Source organism: Dermochelys coriacea, chromosome 23 (genome assembly GCF_009764565.3).
Source record: "Dermochelys coriacea isolate rDerCor1 chromosome 23, rDerCor1.pri.v4, whole genome shotgun sequence".
Taxonomy (NCBI): Eukaryota; Metazoa; Chordata; order Testudines; family Dermochelyidae; genus Dermochelys; species Dermochelys coriacea.
In genome coordinates, this window is record NC_050090.1 from 13,030,839 (window position 1) to 13,053,417 (window position 22,579).

At 58.8% G+C, this 22,579-nt stretch overlaps 2 protein-coding genes across 4 annotated transcripts in view; both read left to right on the forward strand.

Moving 5' to 3' along the window:
* Positions 1-2,301: 2,301 nt before the first annotated feature.
* ISOC2 (isochorismatase domain containing 2) lies at positions 2,302-8,549 on the forward strand. 3 transcript variants are annotated; one of them, XM_038381195.2, is made up of 6 exons: positions 2,302-2,359; positions 5,850-5,989; positions 7,005-7,217; positions 7,510-7,580; positions 7,878-7,995; positions 8,366-8,549. In XM_038381195.2, the coding sequence occupies exons 2-6, from the start codon at positions 5,858-5,860 to the stop codon at positions 8,444-8,446; spliced, it is 615 nt and encodes a 204-aa protein (XP_038237123.1). In that variant the 5' UTR covers positions 2,302-2,359; positions 5,850-5,857; the 3' UTR covers positions 8,447-8,549. The 3 variants fall into 3 exon arrangements, with proteins under 3 accessions (XP_038237123.1, XP_043357189.1, XP_043357188.1); XM_043501253.1 differs by lacking the exon at positions 2,302-2,359 and adding an exon at positions 2,445-2,677 and having other exon boundaries at positions 5,773-5,989; XM_043501254.1 differs by lacking the exons at positions 2,302-2,359; positions 7,005-7,217 and adding an exon at positions 2,429-2,677 and having other exon boundaries at positions 5,773-5,989.
* A 4,108-nt stretch (positions 8,550-12,657) lies between these two features.
* The window catches only part of SHISA7 (shisa family member 7), a 31,434-nt gene continuing 21,512 nt past the window's right edge, over positions 12,658-22,579 (forward strand). Inside the window, exon 1 of the mRNA XM_038381136.2 lies at positions 12,658-12,843. The gene's annotated coding sequence lies outside the window, so the exon portion shown is untranslated. The remainder of the gene's footprint in view (positions 12,844-22,579) is intronic.

Below are 22,579 nucleotides of genomic sequence, written 5' to 3' on the forward strand. Positions count from 1 at the left end.
GCCCTGGGCAACCCCCAGCCTGCCTCAGTTTCCCCAGCCGCAGGAGGCTGGTCCGAACTGGCACCAGGTGGGTGTTTCTCTGAGACAGGTTTGATAAGTCGCGAAGGGCCAGGATGTCTGACCGTGGGGGACTCGGGAAGGGGGGTCCCAGCACCCCTGCCCCATCAAGTCCCACAGCCAGGGCTAGTCATGCAGGGGCTCTAGGGGTGGCGGTCCAGGACTTTGGCTTTGGAGGGGCCCCCCAAAAAAATCAAGGGGCGCAGGTAGCTGTGAATGGAGGCACCCCCCACCTCCCCTAAAAGTGACAGGTGCTGGGGGGGCCCCTTGGGAAACCCCCATGGGGCAGCCCCACGCCCCTAACATCGTCCAATTAGGGAACTCCAAAGGCCCCCCATCTACAGAGGCCACGTCTGACGTCATCCACTCCCTGATTGGGTGAGGCATGGTTTTTGGAACGTTGTGTCAGGCCAGCCTCTGTAAAAAGAAAAGGAGGACTTGTGGCACCTTAGAGACTAACAAATTTATTTGAGCATAAGCTTTGGTGAGCTACAGCTCACTTCATTGGATGCATTCGGTGGAAAATACAGTGGGGAGATTTATATACACACACAGAGAACATGAAACAATGGGTTTTATCATACACACTGTAAGGAGAGTGATCACGTAAGATGAGCTATTACCAGCAGGAAGGGGGGAGTGGGAAAGGAAGAAAACCTTTTGTGGTGATAATCAAGGTGGGCCATTTCCAGCAGTTGACAAGAACGTCTGAGGAACAGTGGGGGGTGAGGGGAGGGGAAATAACATGGGGAAATAGTTTTATTTTGTGTAATGGCCCATCCACTCCCAGTCTCTATTCAAGCCTAAGTTAATTGTATCCAGTTTGCAAATTAATTCCAATTCAGCAGTCTCTCGTTGGAGTCTGTTTTTGAAGTTTTTTTGTTGAAGAATTGCAACTTTTAGGTCTATAATCGAGTGACCAGAGAGATTGAAGTGTTCTCCGACTAGTTTTTGAATGTTATAATTCTTGACGTCTGATTTGTGTCCATTCATTCTTTTATGTAGAGACTGTCCAGTTTGACCAATGTACATGGCAGAGGGGCATTGCTGGCACATGATGGCATATATCACATTGGTAGATGCGCAGGTGAACGAGCCTCTGATAGTGTGGCTGATGTGATTAGGCCCTATGATGGTGTCCCCTGAATAGATATGTGGACACAGTTGGCAACAGGCTGTGTTGCAAGGATAGGTTCCTGGGTTAGTGGTTCTGTTGTGTGGTGTGTGGTTGCTGGTGAGTATTTGCTTCAGATTGGGGGGCTGTCTGTAAGCAAGGACTGGCCTGTCTCCCAAGATCTGTGAGAGTGATGGGTCGTCCTTCAGGATAGGTTGTAGATCCCTGATGATGCGTTGGAGAGGTTTTAGTTGGGGGCTGAAGGTGATGGCTAGTGCCGTTCTGTTATTTTCTTTGTTGGGCTTGTCCTGTAGTAGGTGACTTCTGGGTACTCTTCTGGCTCTGTCAATCCGTTTCTTCACTTCAGCAGGTGGGTACTGTAGTTGTAAGAACGCTTGATAGAGATCTTGGTTTCAGAGTAGCAGCCGTGTTAGTCTGTATTCGCAAAAAGAAAAGGAGTACTTGTGGCACCTTAGAGACTAACAAATTTATTAGAGCATAAGCTTTCGTGAGCTACAGCTCACTTCATCGGATGCGGTGTTTGTCTCTGTCTGAGGGGTTGGAGGAAATGCGGTTGTATCGCAGCGCTTGGCTGTAGAGAATGGATCGTGTGGTGTGGTCTGGATGAAAGCTGGAGGCACGTAGGTAGGAAAAGGGGTCAGTAGGTTTCGGGCATAGGGTGGTGTTTATGTGACCATCGCGTATGAGCACCGTAGTGTCCGGAAAGTGGATCTCTTGTGTGGACTGGTCCAGGTGGATGGTGGGACGGAAAATGCTGAAATCTGAATTGTTAGTCTCCAAGGTGCCACACGCCGCCTCCTCTTTTTGCCAGTCCAGCCCACCAGGGCTGCTACTCTGAAGCCAGCCTCTGAGTACGTCATTCCCCTTCCCTTCCCTGATTGGGTGGGAGGGGGGCGTGGTCTTTGGAACGAGTTGTCAGGCCCGCCTCTGCGAACACCAACCCCCTTCCCTTCCCTGATTGGGTGGCGGGGGTGGAGGAGGGGGCCTTGTCTTTGGGACGTTCCGTTTGGCCAGCGGGGACAGCTCTCAGCGCGCTCCCATTGGCTGGGAGAGGGAGGGCGGTGGTGGGGGCGCGGCCTGTCCTGCTTGGGCGTCTCTGATTGGTCGAGGGAGGGTTTCGCTAATGAGGGGAGCAGCTGGTGGGGGGGTTCTAGGGGAAGCACGGAGGTGAGTGGGGCAGAGCGTGCAGGGGCTAAAGGGGGCTGGGGGGGGGGTCAGGCAGCCCCCGGTGGGGCGGGGGCGCCCAGGGACCCGCCCACAGGGGCATGGGCTGGTCAGGGGACCCTGTGTAACCGGGGCATAGGCAGCCCGGCGCGCCCCACGGACCAGACGGGCTGGGGCGGGGGCTTAGTCCGCCCCCCGCCCAGCGCTTAACTGGGGCACAAGCAGTTATTTCACTGACACACCAGCCCGCGCTGCCTGGCCCCCAAAACCGCCGGCGCTGCTGAGCCCAGAGAGATCAGAGTCCCCTGCAGGGCGGGGACTGGCTGGCTCGGGGGGGGGCGGGGAATGGGGCCCGGGGGGGGCCTTTCCGCTCTAGGGGCGCTGGCTCCCACCTGGCCCCAGGGCGGGGACTGGCTGGCTCGGGGGGGCCTTTCCGCTCTAGGGGGCGCTGGCTCCCACCTGACCCCAGGGCGGGGACTGGCTGGCTCGGGGGGGCGGGGAATGGGGCCCGGGGGGGCCTTTCCGCTCTAGGGGGCGCTGGCTCCCACCTGGCCCCAGGGCGGGGACTGGCTGGCTCGGGGGGGCGGGGAATGGGGCCCGGGGGGGGCCTTTCCGCTCTAGGGGGCGCTGGCTCCCACCTGGCCCCAGGGCGGGGACTGGCTGGCTCGGGGGGGCGGGGAATGGGGCCCGGGGGGGGCCTTTCCGCTCTAGGGGGCGCTGGCTCCCACCTGGCCCCAGGGTGGGGACTGGCTGGCTCGGGGGGGCGGGGAATGGGGCCCGGGGGGGGCCTTTCTGCTCTAGGGGGCGCTGGCTCCCACCTGGCCCCAGGGCGGGGACTGGCTGGCTCGGGGGGGCGGGGAATGGGGCCCGGGGGGGCCTTTCCGCTCTAGGGGGCGCTGGCTCCCACCTGGCCCCAGGGCGGGGACTGGCTGGCTCGGGGGGGCGGGGAATGGGGCCCGGGGGGGGCCTTTCCGCTCTAGGGGGCGCTGGCTCCCACCTGGCCCCAGGGCGGGGACTGGCTGGCTCGGGGGGGCGGGGAATGGGGCCCGGGGGGGGCCTTTCCGCTCTAGGGGGCGCTGGCTCCCACCTGGCCCCAGGGCGGGGACTGGCTGGCTCGGGGGGGGCGGGGAATGGGGCCCGGGGGGGCCTTTCTGCTCTAGGGGGCGCTGGCTCCCACCTGGCCCCAGGGCGGGGACTGGCTGGCTCGGGGGGGCGGGGAATGGGGCCCGGGGGGGGGCCTTTCTGCTCTAGGGGGCGCTGGCTCCCACCTGGCCCCAGGGCGGGGACTGGCTGGCCCGGGGGGGCCTTTCCGCTCTAGGGGGCGCTGGCTCCCACCTGGCCCCAGGGCGGGGACTGGCTGGCTCGGGGGGCGGGGAATGGGGCCCGGGGGGGGCCTTTCCGCTCTAGGGGGCGCTGGCTCCCACCTGGCCATAGGGCGGGGACTGGCTGGCTCGGGGGGGCGGGGAATGGGGCCCGGGGGGGGGCCTTTCCGCTCTAGGGGGCGCTGGCTCCCACCTGGCCCCAGGGCGGGGACTGGCTGGCTCGGGGGGGGGGGGAATGGGGCCCGGGGGGGGCCTTTCCGCTCTAGGGGGCGCTGGCTCCCACCTGGCCCCAGGGCGGGGACTGGCTGGCTCGGGGGGCGGGGAATGGGGCCCGGGGGGGGCCTTTCCGCTCTAGGGGGCGCTGGCTCCCACCTGGCCCCAGGGCGGGGACTGGCTGGCTCGGGGGGGCGGGGAATGGGGCCCGGGGGGGCCTTTCCGCTCTAGGGGGCGCTGGCTCCCACCTGGCCCCAGGGCGGGGACTGGCTGGCTCGGGGGGGCGGGGAATGGGGCCCGGGGGGGCCTTTCCGCTCTAGGGGGCGCTGGCTCCCACCTGGCCCCAGGGCGGGGACTGGCTGGCTCGGGGGGGCGGGGAATGGGGCCCGGGGGGGCCTTTCCGCTCTAGGGGGCGCGGGCTCCCACCTGGCCCCAGGGCGGGGGACTGGCTGGCTGGGGGGGCGGGGAATGGGGCCCGGGGGGGGCCTTTCCGCTCTAGGGGGCGCTGGGCTCCCACCTGGCCCCAGGGCGGGGACTGGCTGGCCCGGGGGGGCGGGGAATGGGGCCGGGGGGGGCCTTTCCGCTCTAGGGGGCGCTGGCTCCCACCTGGCCCCAGGGCGGGGACTGGCTGGCTCGGGGGGGCGGGGAATGGGGCCCGGGGGGGGCCTTTCCGCTCTAGGGGGCGCTGGCTCCCACCTGGCCCCAGGGTGGGGACTGGCTGGCTCGGGGGGGCGGGGAATGGGGCCCGGGGGGGGCCTTTCTGCTCTAGGGGGCGCTGGCTCCCACCTGGCCCAAGGGCGGGGACTGGCTGGCTCGGGGGGCGGGGAATGGGGCCCGGGGGGGCCTTTCCGCTCTAGGGGGCGCTGGCTCCCACCTGGCCCCAGGGCGGGGACTGGCTGGCTCGGGAGGGTGGGGAATGGGGCCCGGGGGGGGGCCTTTCCGCTCTAGGGGGCGCTGGCTCCCACCTGGCCCCAGGGCGGGGACTGGCTGGCTCGGGGGGGCGGGGAATGGGGCCCGGGGGGGGCCTTTCCGCTCTAGGGGGCGCTGGCTCCCACCTGGCCCCAGGGCGGGGACTGGCTGGCTCGGGGGGGCGGGGAATGGGGCCCGGGGGGGCCTTTCCGCTCTAGGGGGCGCTGGCTCCCACCTGGCCCCAGGGCGGGGAATGGGGCCCGGGGGGGGCCTTTCCGCTCTAGGGGGCGCTGGCTCCCACCTGGCCCCAGGGCGGGGACTGGCTGGGGGGGGGGCGGGGACTGGGGCCCGGGGGGGCCTTTCCGCTCTAGGGGGCGCTGGCTCCCACCTGGCCCCAGGGCGGGGACTGGCTGGCCGGGGGGGGGGGGGAATGGGGCCCGGGGGGGGCCTTTCCGCTCTAGGGGGCGCTGGCTCCCACCTGGCCCCAGGGCGGGGACTGGCTGGCTCGGGGGGGCGGGGAATGGGGCCCGGGGGGGTCCTTTCCACTCTAGGGGGCGCTGGCTCCCACCTGGCCCCAGGGCGGGGACTGGCTGGCTCGGGGGGGGGGGGGAATGGGGCCCGGGGGGGCCTTTCCGCTCTAGGGGGCGCTGGCTCCCACCTGGCCCCAGGGCGGGGACTGGCTGGCTCGTGGGGGTGGGGAATGGGGCCCGGGGGGGGCCTTTCCGCTCTAGGGGGCGCTGGCTCCCACCTGGCCCCAGGGCGGGGACTGGCTGGCTCGGGGGGGGCGGGGAATGGGGCCCGGGGGGGCCTTTCCGCTCTAGGGGGCGCTGGCTCCCACCTGGCCCCAGGGCGGGGACTGGCTGGCTCGGGGGGGCGGGGAATGGGGCCCGGGGGGGTCTTTCCGCTCTAGGGGCCGCTGGCTCCCACCTGGCCCCAGGGCGGGGATTGGCTGGCTCGGGGGGGTGGGGAATGGGGCCCGGGGGCCACTCCCGTTCAGGGGGCATCAGCTCCCCATCCGGCCCCATCCTCTCCGCTTCTTGTGGCTGCAGGGGCAGAGATGGCGCTGGCCCGGCTCGGGAAGGTGTTTCCCAAAACCAGCATCCTTTTCCTGTGCGACATGCAGGAGAAGTTCCGGCCCAACATCGCCCACTTCCCCCAGATCGTGGCCGTGGCAGCCCGCATGTTGCAGGTGAAATGCCCCAGGGCAGTGATAGGGCTGCTGGGGTTTGGGTGGGAGGGGCCCCGGCAGTCAGGGCTGGCCCCAGTGCACAACTAAGGGAGGCTGTCCCATTGCCCCCGTGTTTTATGCAGCTGTCAAAAAGTGGGCACATCCCACCCCAGAGGTGGCTGCGTCTCAGCACTGGGTGAGGGGTCCTTGTATAACCAGCCCTTGGAAATGTGAGGGTCAAGAGGCTCAAGGAAGCAGCTGATGTCCCCGGGGGCGGGGAGAGGTTGCCCTTTCCTGGTGTCCTGATGAAAACAGGACAGAAAGGGCCGGGACTATTAGGCAGTTGCAGACGGGGGCCACTGGATGGCGGCCTAACCCTGGAGGATTGATGGTCATTAGCACCCGGTGAAATACTTTCTACTATTTATAATAGTTTGGGGAGGGTTGGTGGGAATTCCATGTTATTTCATTTTATCCTGCCTGGGTCAGGACCTGCCCCTGGGGGTGGGTCTAGGAGGTGTTGGGACCTGCCGCTGAAGGGGTGGGGCCTGTAGGGGGGGAGCATTTCATTTTATGTTGGTTTATTTAACATTTACAAAAAGAAAAGGAGTACTTGTGGCACCTTAGAGACTAACAAATTTATTAGAGCATAAGCTTTCGTGAGCTACAGCTCACTTCATTGTGAAGTGAGCTGTAGCTCACGAAAGCTTATGCTCTAATAAATTTGTTAGTCTCTAAGGTGCCACAAGTACTCCTTTTCTTTTTGCGAATACGGACTAACACGGCTGCTACTCTGAAACTTAACATTTACAGGCTCTCATGATAATGCTGAGCATTCACCCCCTCCATAGAGCTTATCTCTAACTGCTAGACCCTGCTCCCCTCCCAGAGCCCAGGAGTGAATCCAGGAGTCCTGACTTCCAGCCCCCCCCCCCGCTTTAACCACTAGACCCCACTCCTCTCCCAGAGCCCAGGAAGAGAACCCAGGAATTCTGGCTCCCAGCCCCCTGCTCTAACCAGACCCCCCACTCCCCAGGTGGCGCAGCTGCTGGAGATCCCAGTGGTGGTGACGGAGCAGTATCCCCAGGGGCTGGGCCCCACGGTATCTGAGCTGGGGGCTGAGGGGCTGAGGAAGTTCTCCAAGACCTGCTTCAGCATGCTGGTCCCGGAGGTGGAGCAGGAGCTGGGGGCACTGCCCCACCTGCGCTCTGTGCTCCTGTGCGGCATTGAGACCCAGGCCTGCATCATGGTACCCGGGGGGGGGGGCTGGGAGGGGACCCAGGAGTCTGGGTCAGTGCCCTTGTGAGAAGCTACCCATTGGGGATAGGACCCAGGAGTCTGAGTCAGTGCTTGGTGGGGGGTACAAGGCTGTCTGGGCCAGGGCTGTGATGGGGGGACGGTCTGGGCCAGCTGGGCCAGGGCTGTGACAGGGGAGCGGAGGGGAGGGGGGGTCCAGGCTGGCTGGGCCAGGGCTGTGATGGGAGGCGACGGGGGGTCCGGCCTGGCTGGGCCAGGGCTCTGACCCATCTCCCTCTCCCCAGAGTACAGCGCTCGATGCCCTGGAGCGGGGACTGGATGTTCACGTGGTGGCCGATGCGTGCTCCTCCAGAAGGTCAGGCTATGGGGCTGGGATGGTGGCAGACGGGGTCCTGGCGGGTAGAGGAACTGGGGGCGTGGGGAGGAGTTCCCAGCAGACAGGACTTGGTGGAAGTTGGGGGCAGCCTGAGCTGGAGGGGGCTGAGATGAGCCTGGCTTGGGGGTTCCCAGCAGACAGGACTGGGGGGAAGTTGGAGGAGGGGACCGTAACTGGCGGGGATGCGGGGGAGGCAGTGTGGTTGTGGTGGGGAACTGGAGCGAAGGGGGACCCCTGCCCCCCACCCATGGCCACCCTGACGTCTCTCTCCCACAGCCAAGTGGACCGGCTGGCGGCCCTGTCCCGCCTGCGACAGAGCGGTGCCTTCATCACCACCAGCGAGGGGCTGATCCTGCAGCTGGTCAGAGACGCTGCCGACCCCCGCTTCCGACAGGTACCCCCCTGCCAACCTGCCCTCCCCAACCAGCCCCCCGCCCTGGGGCCAAATGGGAGCCAGCGCCCCCTAGAAGGGACAGGCTGCGTGCCCCATTCCCTGCCCCGTGGCTGGATGGGAGCCAGCACCCCCTACTGGGGAGAGGCCTCAGGCCCCCTTCCCCGCCTCTGAGCCAGCCAGTCCCTGCCATGGGGCTGAATGGGAGTTAGTGCCCCTTAGAGGGGAAAGGCCCCATTCCCTGTCCCTCTGAGCCAGCTAGTCCTTCCCCTGGGGTTGGACGGGAGTCGGCGACCCCAGAGGCAAGGGTGGGGCATGGGGCCCAGGGCCTGTCCGTCAGTCTGGCGTCTCATGCTCTGTTCTATCCTTCCAGATCCAGAAGTTCATTAAGGACCCGGCCCCGGACAGCGGCCTCCTCTCCCTGTTCCCGGGACAGAGCCCTGGCTTCAGCTAACCCTGTGGCCCCCAGACCCCGTGGCCAGCCCCTGCCAGCCCCCCCCCCCGCCCCGAGCACATGGGGGCAGGGCAGGGCTGGAATAAACCCTTCAATTCAGTGATCAGCTGGCACTCTGTGTGTGGGTGTCAGACGTGCTGCCCCCTGCTGGTGTCTGTGTGTGGGTGTCAGACCTGCTGCCCCCTGCTGGCATGTGTGTGCCTTTGCCTGTCCACTGTCGATAGACCCTCAAAGCCTCGTGCCCCCCAGCAGCGCCCCCAGTCCCAGCACACTCCCATTCCCAGACAGTGTCCCCCCCCAATTCCCTCACCACATCCCCAATTCCCACCTTTCTGATCCCCCCACGTTCCCCTGTGGGGGGAGGCAGCTGTGCTCAGCCCCCCAGTGTCCGCCCCCCCCCACTCCCTATTGCTCTTAGCGCCAGCCCCCGAAAGGGGCAGGCCTGGACCAAAGACCCAGGCGGTTACCGTGGTGCAGTCGTCTCCAGGGCAACGGGATTATGTTCCATGCCGGGAACATCGGTTAATTGAGCAAATTGCCACATTTTGCTGATTCCAGCGACAGCCCCTCTTTCTCCACCACCCCTCCCCGGCATCCCAGCCTGAGAGAGCAACCCAGGAGCCCCATACCTGGATGCGGCTCCTCTGGGGTGGGGCACGGAGGCTGGGTATACAGGGACCCCTTGCCTGGCGCCAGGACATGGCCCCTCTGGGGTAGGGCATTGGCCTGGTTATACAGGAACCCCTTGCCTGGCACCACATTGCAGCCACTTCACTTTGAAAATGAATTAAACTAAATTAAAATTAATAAAATTCAGAACATTTTAATTCTGAATATGAACCAGCCCATGGACTTAAAATGGCTCAACTAAGTCATTGAAAAAGGTGATAAAGGGTTAATAGTTTGTCAAGAAGGGGGTCCCTGAGGACAGTTAATCCAAATTAATTCTGAAAGTGGATGAGTTAAACCACATTTTATCCCTGTGTGGACTGGTTTAGTTCAGTTTCACGGCATGAAGATAAAGCAAAAACAGGACACTTGAATTCGGAATGGGTGCATTCACGCCAGAGCTTAATAAGGTTTAACAAATTCACTTTGAATTCAGAGCTGGAGTTGATCCGGATTAACCTTCCCAAGTGTCCCCGTGTAGACAAACTCTGAACCGAATTAAACAGGGGTTTCTAATGCAGACTAACCAGCCTGCTGTGCATTCCCACCCATGGGGGATCCAGTTCTGTTGCCCTGGTGAGGATGATCTCTCACAGGGTTAACAGCGTCGCTGGCATGAAGTGCGTCTCCTGGCCTGTTTATGCTAACGCAGCCTCGGGGGCTGGAGCGGGCGCAGGCAGTGTAGGCTGGGCTGTAAAGGTTATCCAGGCCTGGCGGGCACAGAAGCTTGCCGAGCTGCATGGAGGGAAGCCTGGGTCAGTGTCAGCACTGGGGGGATGCTGGATTTGTGGGGGAACCAGATCCTGCTTCCATCCTGTCCCCCCCAGCACCCCATCTCCCCAGCCTGCAACCCTCCATTCTCCATCCCTCGATGTTGTCACATCCCTAGGCAAGCCAGCAGCATGTCCTGTCTCCAACAGCCAGATGCCCAGTGCCAGCTGGGAGTGTAAGCAAACCCAGGAGCACCAGTGCCAGGCCTGGGGATGGGTAGAGAGGTGAGAACGGGGAGCAGCTGGGTGGGAGCAGGAAGATGCTGCATAGCTGGGCTCAATAATAGAAGGGGTCTGCACCTCCCGTCTGGTGATGTGAACAAGGGCCTGATGGGGCAGGGGAGGGGGCCTGGCATGAGTTGTGGGGGGCTGCAGGGGGTATAAGGAGCCTGGCTGGAGCTGAGATCCAGACCCCCCCCTTTTCTGAATTCCTAGTGTCCCCCCTTAGCTCTGATTTCCCCACCCCCTCCCCAGCTTGCCCTCCAATACCTTTTTATCCTCAGCCTCTCTGGCTACTGCATCTGCCGGCCCTGGGGGATTTGAACCAGGGACCTCCAGCACTGAAAAGAGCCGCCTCGCTCTCTTGAGGGAAAGGAGCGACTCTGTGAGCGGCTCGAGATAGTAGGTTGTCATCCTTCTAAGAGGAAGAACTCCTGGGGGACTCAGCAGCCTGCTGGGGATCCCCTTTCAAGTCCTTTCTCGGGTTTCCATGAAGTTTCTTTCACTGTCAAAATCGTGTAGCAAATGCGCCCACCTCTGGGGTGCGCCTAAGAAGTCTGGTTCTTCTTGGGCTACAGGCAGTGTGGGCTAGTGGGTGGAGCCCTGGGCTGGCATTCCGGACACTGGGTTTTATTCCCACTTCTCCTTTGGATGACCTCGAGCAAGTTGCTTCCTTTCTCTGTGCCTCAGTTTCTCCTTCACAAGGGACCTGCTGTGACTATCCACGCCCCTAATAATTCCCAGCACGGAGCCTTTAGAAAAACAGCCCATCTTGATTTAAAAATGGCCCTGTGCTGGAGAATCCACCACAGTGCTTGGGAAAGTGTCCCCATGGTTACTTACTCACACGGCTCAACATTTACACCTGATTTCCAGGCGCAGGTGGTCTAGCTTCAACTCCAGCTCTGCTAGACGAAGAGCCCATTATTCAATGTTTGTTCCCCATGAACATGGGGATCGAGTCACCCCTTAAACTTCTCTAGCTTGGGCTCCTGAAATCTGTCACTTCAATCATTCTCGTCGCTCTTCTGTGAACCCTCTCCAATTTATCGGCGTCTTTCTTGAACGGTTGGCACCAGAACTGGGCACACCTGGGCCAAATCCAGAGGCCCGATAGCCTGTCTGCATCCACTCGAGATGCCCCTGTTTGCACATCCCCAGAGCATGTTAGCCCTGTGGCCTCAGCAACACGTGGGGAGCTCAGGGTCAGATGATTGGTGTCCAAATGTTTCTCAGATTTGCTCTTGCTCAGGAGAGAGTCCCTCAGCCCGTAAGCATGACCGGTGTCATTTGCTCCTAGGTGGACATGTTGGTCTTTACCCGTATTAAAACACCCGTTGTTTACGTGTGCCCGGTTGCTCTGAATTGCCGACCCACCCGCTGCATTGGTTTATTTCCCCCAATCGTCGTGCAAAGCTCATCAGTGGTGAGCGTATGTTTTCTTCCAGGCCATTGATGAAAATGTTGAACAGTGGAGGGCCCAGGGCTGAGCCCTGAGGGACTCCCCCTGGAAACCGCCCTGCTCCATGACGATTCCCTGTTTGCAGCTATATTCTGAGATCTATCAGTTAGCCAGTTTCTAGTCCACGGAGCATGGGCCGTGGTAATTTTCGAGCAGTCTAGGGGTTTTTTTTGTTTTCATCAAAATGTTCTGCCTTCATCGGCCAAACTCAGCATCTCCCCAAAATAGCGAGTGAGTTTGACAAGCTGTCCTGAGTTTCAGCCCCCCACCCCACGCCCGTCCCACCTTTCCACCATGCTGGCTTGCCATGGCTCAGGGATCTGGCTCCTTCTCTGCACATTGCAACTCAGCTTCTTTTTCTTTAACCGTGGGCCCAGGGTTAATTTGTGAGGAGGAGCCAGCCCTGCAGGTGAGGCGTCCCATGGGGGCCTTGGGAGGGGAGTTAGTGAGATGCCTCAAAAGTTACAGGGTCATGGCCGGCTGACTGGCTTGCTGTCTCTTCATCCCCATTTGCTTGCTTGCTTCTCTCTCAATCCATTCAGCCCCCCCATTGTTTCCTTCTCTCTCTCTGCCCCCCTCCCCCCAGATCAACCCCACCCCTTTAAACTAAACCAGCCACCAGCCCCGCAATTCCCCCCTTCCCAACTGAACGCTGCAAAAAGGATGGAGACGGACAACCCGCCCCTGCCAATCAGGCGCTCCTGCATCCCGCTCCTCAGCCAATCAGAAGCTGGGTGTTCACCCTTTTTGTTAATGAAACCTTCCCTCCCCCCCCTTCCTGGGGTAGAGGGAGTGGAGAGCAGAGCGGAGGGTGGGGGGGATTTCCAGGGATTGGGAAAAAAGAAGGGGGGGCTGTAATTACCCCCCCATTGGGTGGCCTCAACCAATGGAAAACCTCTCCCCCCCTCCCCAGCCCAAGGCTGGCCAGCCAATGGCATGGCCCCAGCAGAATGTCTAATTCACCCGCTGGCTTCCCCTCCCCAGCCAAGAATTTGTGGAGGGGGGGCGGGGTGTCAATAGAAAGTGCGGAAAGATTTTTTTTTTTGGTAGGGAAAAGGAGGGGTGGGAGGGGTGGGGCACTGGCCTCTGTCCAAGCCGGGGCTAGACAAGGGGGCACCGGGCACAAAGTGGGGGTGCTGGGCACCAGCTCTTTCGTCCTCCCCCCCCATCTTTAAAAAAAATATTTTTTGCATCTGCAACTGCGATCTTTTTTCAAGCCGAAGTAAAGGCACTTTGGGTTTTGTAAACAGGAGCTTGTTTTCTACCGGCAGATCGAGGTAAGAGCGAGCCCCCGCGCCAAGGCACCACCCCACCCCATTTGCCACCTGTGCCGGTTACGGCCTGGACCCCGCTTGGGCGCCTTCCTCCAGGGAAGCCGGGCGCGGATGGGTGCATTCGGGCAGCATGAGCCATGGCCCAGAGGGCACCGGCGAGGGGAGGGATGGTGAGCAATGCTTACCTTGTGCCAGGGCTGAGCCCTGGCACCTCTGGGCTCGGCAGTTCCTCGCCCCGGCACCTCTTTCATTACAAATTAAGCAGGGAGGGAGGCTGTAACTCTGTGTGTGTGTGTGTGTGTGTGTGTGTGTGTGTGTTTTCTCAGAGCAGCTGATGCCCCTGGGGGCTTAGTTCTTGGGTGCCGTTCTCGATCAAAGGGGGGGGCCCGCTAAGAGACGGGTGTCATACAGGATGGGTGCATTGTCTTTGTGTGAGTGTCTCATTGATTGCAGGCTGGCATGAGCACTGGGTTTTGTGTGTGTGTGTGTATGCGCTAATGCTGGTGTGTGCATCACGGTTTGTGCTGATTGTGTGAGAGTTGGGAGGGAGGGAAGGGAGGTGTCGAGGGTGTGTTGAGTGTGTGTGAGCGAGTTGGGCTGTGTGCCAAGGGTTGTGCAGGCATGTGAGTTGTGTGTGTCAAGGGTTGTGTGTGTGAGAGTTGGTGAGTGGGTGTTGAGTGTGTGTGTGTGAGAGAGAGAGAGAGCCAGCATGTGTCAAGGTTTGTGCTGATTGTATGTGTGAGCTGGGGGTTGGATTGAGTCTGTGTGTGTGTGTGTGTTTTTGGGTGTGTCAAAGTTTGTGTTGGTTTGTGTGTGTGTGCATGTGTGTCAAAGGTTGTGCTGAATGTGTGTGAGAGAGTTCAGATGTGTGTCAGTCTTTGTGCTGGTTGTGTGTGTGAAGGTTTCTGTTGGTTGTGTGTGCGAGTTGGGTTTCTGTCAAGGGATGTGTTGATTGTGTGTTTGAGAGAGAGCAGTGTGTCATGGTTTGTGCTGAGCGTGTGTGTGTGAGAGAGGGTTCAGTTGTGTGTCAATCTTTATGTTGACTGTGTGTGCTGCTATTGTTTGTGTGTGTGAGTTGGGGGGTATGTCAAGGTTTGTGTTAACTCTGTGTGTGTGTGTGTGTGTGTGTGTGTGTGTGTGTGTGTGTGTGTACTGCTTTTGGTTTGTCTGCAATTGTGTGCATGGAAAGCTTGTGTTGATTGTGTGTCAAGGTTTGGGGTGGTGCACGTGTGCTGCTGCTGTTAGTTTTTGTGTGCATGACTTGGTGTGCGTGTGCATGCATGTGATGTGATTGTGTTGACTATTGGGGCATGTGTGTCATGGCTGGTGGCCATGTGTGCACTCCAGTTTATGTCAGCGTGTGAGAAACACAGCATTTGTGGTTTATGGGGGTGTTGGGTGTTGGGTGTGGCTTCCGCTTTTTGTGTGTGTGTGTGAGACAATTTGTGTGTACATTGCTGAAGTGATGTGTGTGTGTCCGTGTCCCATATTGCGTGTATGTGTTGTGGTTATTTTTAATATGAATCCAAAGCATCTGAATATATCTGGCTTTTCTCTTTGTAATTCTTGGCTTAAGACCTCCAGGAAATACACCATGCAGGATCTATTTGCATTTTCTATCACACAGACACAGACACTCACACACACACCATCTAATGACAGGTTTCAGAGTAGCAGCCGTGTTAGTCTGTATTCGCAAAAAGAAAAGGAGTACTTGTGGCACCTTAGAGACTAACAAATTTATTAGAGCATAAGCTTTCGTGAGCTACAGCTCACTTCATCGGATGCATCAGATGAAGTGAACTGTAGCTCATGAAAGCTTATGCTCTAATAAATTTGTTAGTCTCTAAGGTGCCACAAGTACTCCTTTTCTTTTTACACCATCTAATGCTCTCTCTCTCACATACCCTCAGTCAAACTGATGCGAGATGACTTCTTTGGTATTTTCCTGGCTGGAGCATACGAAGCTGATGAGCCATTTAAAAAACAACAACCCCTCATTGCTGCATCTTCTGGGCTTTGACATGTTTATTCCTCTTTAAGGAAACAGGTGCCATGTGTATGTGCCTAGAAACGTACACCTGTGGCTGGGTGTGTGCCTGTGCATGTGTGTTGTGTGTCAACGACTGTTAAGAGCGATTCATCGACGATCGGTCACTTGCCGGAAATCAATAACCAATTCATTGATAACCGGGCATTTCACTGGGCTTAGAGGTGGGATTCGTTCGATAAATCCACCTGGATTGGATTTATTGATTGCCGGTTGGCAAAGATAGGTGCACTGACAATCCTGGACGATGGTTGTTCTCTGCCAGCCTGCATCCCGGCCGAGGGTATTAGATATCCTCGTTCCTCTTTAGATCAGGCCTGGAACGATAGCATTTCCTTCTTTTGGTGCAGCCTCCATCTGCACTTTGCTTGATTTCAACATTCTCCGTTGCCTTGTGTCCAACAGCCTCAACACCTCAATGTTTAGCCCCCTTTTAGGGGGGCTGTTATCCGTCACACCCCTTGCATTCTAGTATTATAACATCGCTTGCTGCCATGGTGAAATCTGCACAAGGCTCAGTAAAATGCTGCTCCTTAAAGTTAGCTTAACTGCAAAGGATCCTGGGATGCTCGCTCACTGGGGCTTTCTTTGGCCGGTTTTCGGTGGTGATAGCTACCCCGCGTTGTTAGGGTGTGAGTTAGTCTCCCGGTAACACGCCCTAAATGGGTTGTTACACACACACACACACACAACTGACAGCTTCCAGAATGGTTACCTTGAACCGTCAACCAGTTCCTTTAGCTAGTGGTAACTCAGCAATCGCATATGAACCAGCACACGTTCCAGGGGGCCCGGAGGGAACACAGGGCCAAGCACATGGGTGAGCTGGTTGTTGTTTAGCCACGGAATCGGTACAATAGGCGACACTTGCTAAGCCATATGTGGGATCTCTGTCCGAGAACGTGCAAACGAAGAATGTCTCTGGCTGGTTTAGGGAATTGTTAGCCTTTGGCCTGCTGCTGCCAAGATGTAGGCCATGGGTGGCTTTTGCGCACCAGTTATAAGTTTAGACAGCGAGATACAGGGCTGAAGTGTAGGGCCGAAGGAGGAGTACAGTCATCCCGCCTCCCCTGTGATCTCCTTACTGTCAGTTGCAGAGTCCTTGTTGGAGATTGGGACCGGTGTGCATGGCTGAGCGTGTGTGTGTCCGTGATTGTGCACGGTGGAGTGTCCGTGTGTCCAGGACTGCACGGCTGAGCAGCCATGTGTGCGTGCATCAATGGTTGTGCACGGTGGTGTGTCTGTGTGTGTGTGAATGATGGTGCATGGCTGAGAGGTCATGTGCATTTGTCAATGATTGTGCAGGCGGAGTGTCTGTGTGCATGTGTGTGTCAATGATTGTGCATGGCTGAGTGTGTGTCAATGATTCTACATGGGTGAGGGCTGCATGTGGTCTGTTAAGGCACCCGTGAGTGCTGGGGAATGAATGTGTGGGCCCGTGTGTGTGTGCAGGTGTGTGTGTGCATGAATGGTTGTGTAAGGCAGGGCATGGGAGTGTGTGTGTGCAGGTGTGTACATATTTTGGGTATTGGAAGTCTGCAGCCTCCTTAAATTCTCCTTCAGGGACTAGTCCCGTTGTTGCTGTCAATGGGTGTTTTCCCCCAGCAGCTGACTAGTTAACGCCCAGACAGTTGGGCCAGGGATGGTGCACATGCTGGGGGCAACTTCCCTGGGGGGGTTGAATTGCTCCTGGTGTGGGGCATGGGCTAGACGGAGAGTTGGATGGAGCGGGGTGGGAATGGATGGCCGAATGGATGGATGGATGGACACACAGACCGACATGTGGGGCGGGGGGTGGATGGATACACAGACAAACATGGGGATGTATGGATGGACAGACAGACATGTGGGGATGGGCAGACAGAGGTGTGGGGATGGCGGATGGACTGACAGACTTGCTGGGCTCAGGAGCTGGCTCGGACCCCTGCTTGTGGGGCTGATGGGCCCTGCTGCAGCCCTGCCACCCCCCAGGGCCCTGTGAAAGCCCATTAGCTCCAGTGGGGCGTTGGCAGGGCTGGGGTGTGTACCCCCCCCCCGCCCCCGCTCTCTGAAGGGGAAGGGGGATGGGGGGGAAGAGACAAGGTGGGGGATGGGTCTGCAGTTTCCATGGAGCTGTCACCATGGAAACAGCACAGGCTGCCTGGATCCTTTGGGCTTCGGGAAGCTGTCGGATGAATGAGGAATGGGGGAGGTGGGGGGGTTTCCATGGCAGGGCCCGATCCTGAAGGATCAGCAGGCCCCAGGGAACACCCCCACTGCTGGGTGTGGGGACATGTGTGTCAGAGGAGACCCACACAGAACAACCTGGCCAAGGAGCCCATCTCAGGACTCCTGGGTTCTCTCCCTAATACTGAGAGGGCAGGGGTCGGTCTAGTGGTTGGGGGGAAGGGGTGGTGGGAGCCAGGACTCCTGGGTTCTATCCCTGGCTTTGGGAGGGGAGTAGGGTCTAGTGGTTAGAGGCAGGGGGGTGCTGGGAGTCAGGATCCCTGGGTTCTCCCCAACTCCCAGTCCAGCTCTGGGAGGGGACTGGAGTCTAACGGTTAGAGAGCGGGGGGGGAGGGGGGGTGGCTTGGAGCTAGGACTCCTGGGTTCTCTCCCCAGCTCTGACAGGGGAGCAGGGATGAGGGTCACCACCAGCCAAGGTTTTCCCAGTGCCGTCTCTTTCCCGAGGTAGCCGCGCCGGGGAACCCGTCTGGGCGTGGAGAACCCATGGGGAGCTGCACGGTGGTGCAGGTGTGGGCATGTCCTACACGTCTAGGACCCGCCCCCTATGCTTTTGCATGGGGCGACTGGCTCGGTGAGCCCCAGACCCTGCCTGGTTTCCAGGGTGCAGCAGCCGGGCACTGCTGGCTTGGGCCCCCTTTCACTGGCACAAGCAGGGCCCCCTGTGCTGAGTTAGCCATGGGGCGATTGGAGCAGCTAGGCTGGGGGGCATCTGCTCTTGCCCAGCCTCCTCCTCCTCTACTGGCCAGGAGCAGGGGATTGTGGGTCATTGCACCTCCGGGGCTCATTCTGGGAATGCCTGCCCCATAGCCACGCTGCCAGGAGCAGGGGATTGTGGGTAATTGCCCCTCCCAGGGATCTCCACTTTCTTAGTGGCTCTGTCAGGAATCGGGAGCAATGGTTTGTGGGTAATTGGCCAATGCAGGGGCATTGTGGGAGCAAGGGGAGCAGAGGATTATGGGTAAATGGCCAATGAGTGGCTGTGCATTGTGGGATAGCTGAGGTGCCTGTGTCACAGCTGTGGCTGGGCTAGGCCCCCCTGCGGTGGGGGCATGCGGTGGCCCGGGCGTCGAAGGCGCAGGGTGGTGGCGGGGCCGGGGACATGACAAGACACCAGAGGAGGGTGACGGGTGCATGGTGAGGCCGGGGCTGCCCTGGGTTAGGCGCAGGGCAGCCGGGAGAAGGAAGGGGAGAGAAACGGAGGCTGAGACACAAAGGGAGGATGAAAGAGACAGATGGAGAGTGAATGGCAGACACCTGCTGCAGAGACACCCGGGGACACAATGAACTACACACACACACGGGGACACAATGAATTACGCACACAGGGACACCCAGGGACAGAATGAACTACACACACACACAGGGACACAACAAACCACACACACACACACAGAAACACAATGAACAACGCATGTGTACACACACGCAGGGACACAATGAACTATGCACGCACACACACAGGAACACAACGAACTACACGTGCACACACACACACACACACACACAAAAGGACATCAAGAACTACACACAAATAGGGACACAACAAACTACACACACACAAACACGAGGACATGAACGGCACACAGACACACAAACATGGGGACACAATGAACTACGCACACACGGACACAATGAACTATGTGCACACACACACGTGCACAGAGACTCAAGGAATTACACACATACAAAGGAACACAATGAACTATGCACAAACAGGCACAGTGCTCCAGAAACACCATCACATACCCAAGACTCCAACTCATGCAGATTGTCACCCAGACACAAAGACACGAATGCCGAGATCCAGAACACACCTGTAAACACACGGATTCACACACACACTAACACACCCTCCCAGCTACACATGCTGACACACAGTCACACCCGAACACACTGTAACACACTTCCATAACCCTCCCGCTCACCCTCAGAGCTTCTCCACACGTCCTGAAGAAGGTGAGTGCCAACAACAGGGTGAGAGGGACACAAACTCAGTGACACACAAACACACCTAGCGACCCCCCATGCACTGCCCCAGCCATGCAAACACAAGAACACACATACACACCCCTCACTAACACCCTGCTGTAGATTCACACATCCACTAACAGTCACAAACTGGGCAGGGAGGGAACACAAGGGAGTCTGAGATCTCGGGGTTCCCAAGAATGTGATACAGCAGAGGGGAGACGGGTGTCTCAGATCCGGGGGTTCCTGGAAGCTGTGAAACAGTGGAGGGGACACAGGGGGGTCTCAGATCTAGGGGTACCCAGCAACTATGATACAGCACAGGAAGACAGAGGTGTCTCAGATCTGGGGGTTCCCCGGGGCAGTGATACAGCAGAGGGAATGCAGCAATTTCTCAGGTCTTGGGTTTCCCAGGAGCTGTGATGCAGCGGAGGGGACAAAGGGGTGTCTCAGATCTGTGGGTACCTGAGGTCTATGATACAGCAGAGGAAGACAGGGATGTCTCAGATCTTGGGATTCCCAGGAGTTGCGATGCAGCAGAGGGGACAAAGGGGTGTCTCAGATATGTGAGACCCAAGAGCTGTAATATAGCAGAGGGGACAAAGGGGTGTCTCAGATCTGGGGGCACTGGGGGCTGTGATACAGCAGAGGGAACACAGGGGTATCTCAGATATGCGAGTTCCTTGGGGCTGTGATACAACAGAGTGGAGGCAGGGGTGTCTCAGATCTGGAGGTAGTCGGGGACTGTAATACAGCAGAGGAAGATGGGGTGTCTCAGATCTGGGGGTTCCTGGGGGCTTTGATATAGCAGAGGGGATGCAGGAGTATTTCAGATCTGAGAATACATGGGAGCACTGTTCCCTCTAAGCTGTGTGCATGTGCGCGCACACACCGCATGCACAAACATTTGCACAGAAACACAACAATTTGCACAGAAGAAATTTTTTGTGCACACGGCCTGTCAAAAATTAGAGGGAACATTGCTCGGGAGCAATGATAAAGCAGAATGGACACAGGGGTTCTCAGATTTTGGGGTTCCTAGGAGTTGTGATGCAGCAGAGGGGAGGCAGGGGTGTCTCATATTGTCACTGACTCCGAGGTTGTGTCCACTCTTGGCCCGTACAGTTCCTGTGGGGAACCCCCTTCACTGAGACAGCCCTTCTCGGGGGTCCACTCTCTCTCGGGGGTTAGGCCCCTCCACCTCCTGGAACCGCACCACTCTGAGCCTTAGCACGCCTGTCTCTGCCATGAGCCCCCTCAGGGAGTCCACTCGCTCTGGACCCCCAGGGCCCCCAATCTCAGAGGGAATAATGCCCCCCTGATCTCTAGCCCAGAGCGACTCTCAGCCAGCGTAAAACAGGAGGGTTTATTGAGCGTCACTCTCAGGGCATCAGGCCTGGCCTCCATCAGCAGAGCACATCCAAGTGTCCCTGCATCCAGGTGGGCTCTGCCTGCTCCCTCTCTCCAGCCCAGAGCCCCCCTGTTTCCCAGCTGGGCATCTGATCTCACTGGCCCCAAGTCCCCACTCTGTCCATTGTCTTCTCTCCAGGTAAACAGGATCGCCTGGGCCCCCCTCTCCAGTCCTCTGGCCCCTCTGGCTGGAACCGGCTGGTCCGGTCACCAGAGTCCTCTCTTCACATCCCATTGTCCTCCCACTGGCTGCACCCGGCTGTGACTCCCGAGCTGGGCCTCCCGGTCACCAGTCGCTGGGGTCTCCATTCTCCAGGCCATTGCCTGGGGTCCCAAGTTCCCTCGCGGGTCCTCTGTAACAACACACTCCCTCTCCCATCACCCCGTTAAACCAGTAACACCCAGGGAAACTGAATCCCACACCCCCTGCATGCAAACCATTGGAAATCAAGGAAAAACCAAGAAAACCCCCCCTCTTCATCAAACTCACATCTGGGCATACCTGGGGGCTGTGATACTGCAGAGGGGATGCAGGGGTATCGCATATCTGGGGGTACCGGGGGCTGTGATACAGCAGAGGGGATGTAGGGTTGTCTCAGATCTGGGAGTTCCCATGGGGGCTGTGATAAAGCAGAGGTAACACAGGGTGTCTCAGATCTAGGGGAACCTGGGGGCTGTGATACAACAGAGGGGATGCAGGGGTGTCTCAGGTTTAGGAGTTCTGGAGGGCAGTGATACAGCAGAGGGAGGCGGTGGGGCGGGTCTCAGATCTTGGTGTACCCGGGTGCTGTGATACAACAGAGGGAATACCAGGGTGTCTCACATCTGGGGGTTTCCAGGAGCTGTGAAGCAGCAAAGGGAGACAGGGGTGTCTCACGTCTGGGGATTCCTGGGGGTTTGATACAGCAGAGGGGACACAGGGCTGTCTCAAATCTGGGTGTACTCGGGTGCTGTGATACAGCAGAGGGGAGGCAGAGGTGTCTCACATCTGGGGACACCCGGGGGCTGTGATAAAGCAGAGGGGAGGCAGGGGTGTCTCAGGTCTGGGGGTACCTGGGGGATGTGATACAGCAGAAGGTAGGCAGGGGTGTCTCAGATCTGGGTGTAACCAGGGGCTGTGATGAAGCAGAGGGTACTCAGGGGTGTCTGAGATCTGGGGGTACCCAGAGGCTGTGATACAGCAGAGGGATGCAGGGGTGTCTCAGATCTGGGGGTACCTAGGGACTGTAGCCCAGAGAACTAACTTAGCTTTTCATTTAATGGTAACTCAAGGACTCCGCAGGCCCATTGTTTGAGTCTTTATGGTCAAGTTTGAGGCCTATGAGCCTTAGCAAAAGGGGTCCAATGGTGACGCAGAGTTTTGGGGTCCTGACAACATTGGGGGGGGGTGGCATCTGTCCCAAATGATACCGGCCAATTGCAGGAACATTGAACCGATACCACGTTGGGCTATTCTAGGAGAAAAACACCTTGTCCTGGGGATGAACCCTTTTCCCACCTCTGAATCCTACCCGGAAACCCAGCCGCTGCGTTCACAAGGCGACGTGGGGAGCATCTGTTCCGAACTTTGCTAGGCCTTTCCTGGACCCGGAGAAGAGCTCTGGGTAGTGTGAAAGCGCGTCTCTCTCCCTGTCAGAAGTTGGTCCGGTGAACTATATGACCAGATCCGCCTTGTCTCTCAAATATCCTGGGACCAACGTGGCTGCAACAGCCCTGTCTAGTAAAATGTTGCAGTAATAGAATATTACGCTGCTATTTGGTACCATTCCTTTGATAGACTCACACCCTTTCTTGGGGAGCTGGTGGTAGCGAAACAGATGGGCATCCTGCTCCATCCCTGGCATGGAAGACAAGTCTGATGGTCTGGACCTCCCCCTTACTTGGCGATCTGGGCCGGATGGGTGCTGCGGATATTCATACAAATGCCCATCTCTAACTCCGATGAAGTGAGCTGTAGCTCACGAAAGCTTATGCTCTAATAAATTTGTTAGTCTCTAAGGTGCCACGGGTACTCCTTTTCTTTTTACTCACCCTAGTGATCTTGGGGTGTCCTTCAGCGACAGGTTAGTCTATTGGCCATCTTCA

Coding starts and splice junctions, on each gene's coding strand:
- ISOC2 (XM_038381195.2), top strand. CDS start 5,858: ATGGCGCTGGCCCGGCTCGGGAAGGTGTTTCCCAAAACCAGCATCCTT. Junction 7,218..7,509: donor AGACCCAGGCCTGCATCATG/GTACCCGGGGGG, acceptor CCCTCTCCCCAG/AGTACAGCGCTCGATGCCCT. Junction 7,996..8,365: donor CCGACCCCCGCTTCCGACAG/GTACCCCCCTGC, acceptor CTATCCTTCCAG/ATCCAGAAGTTCATTAAGGA.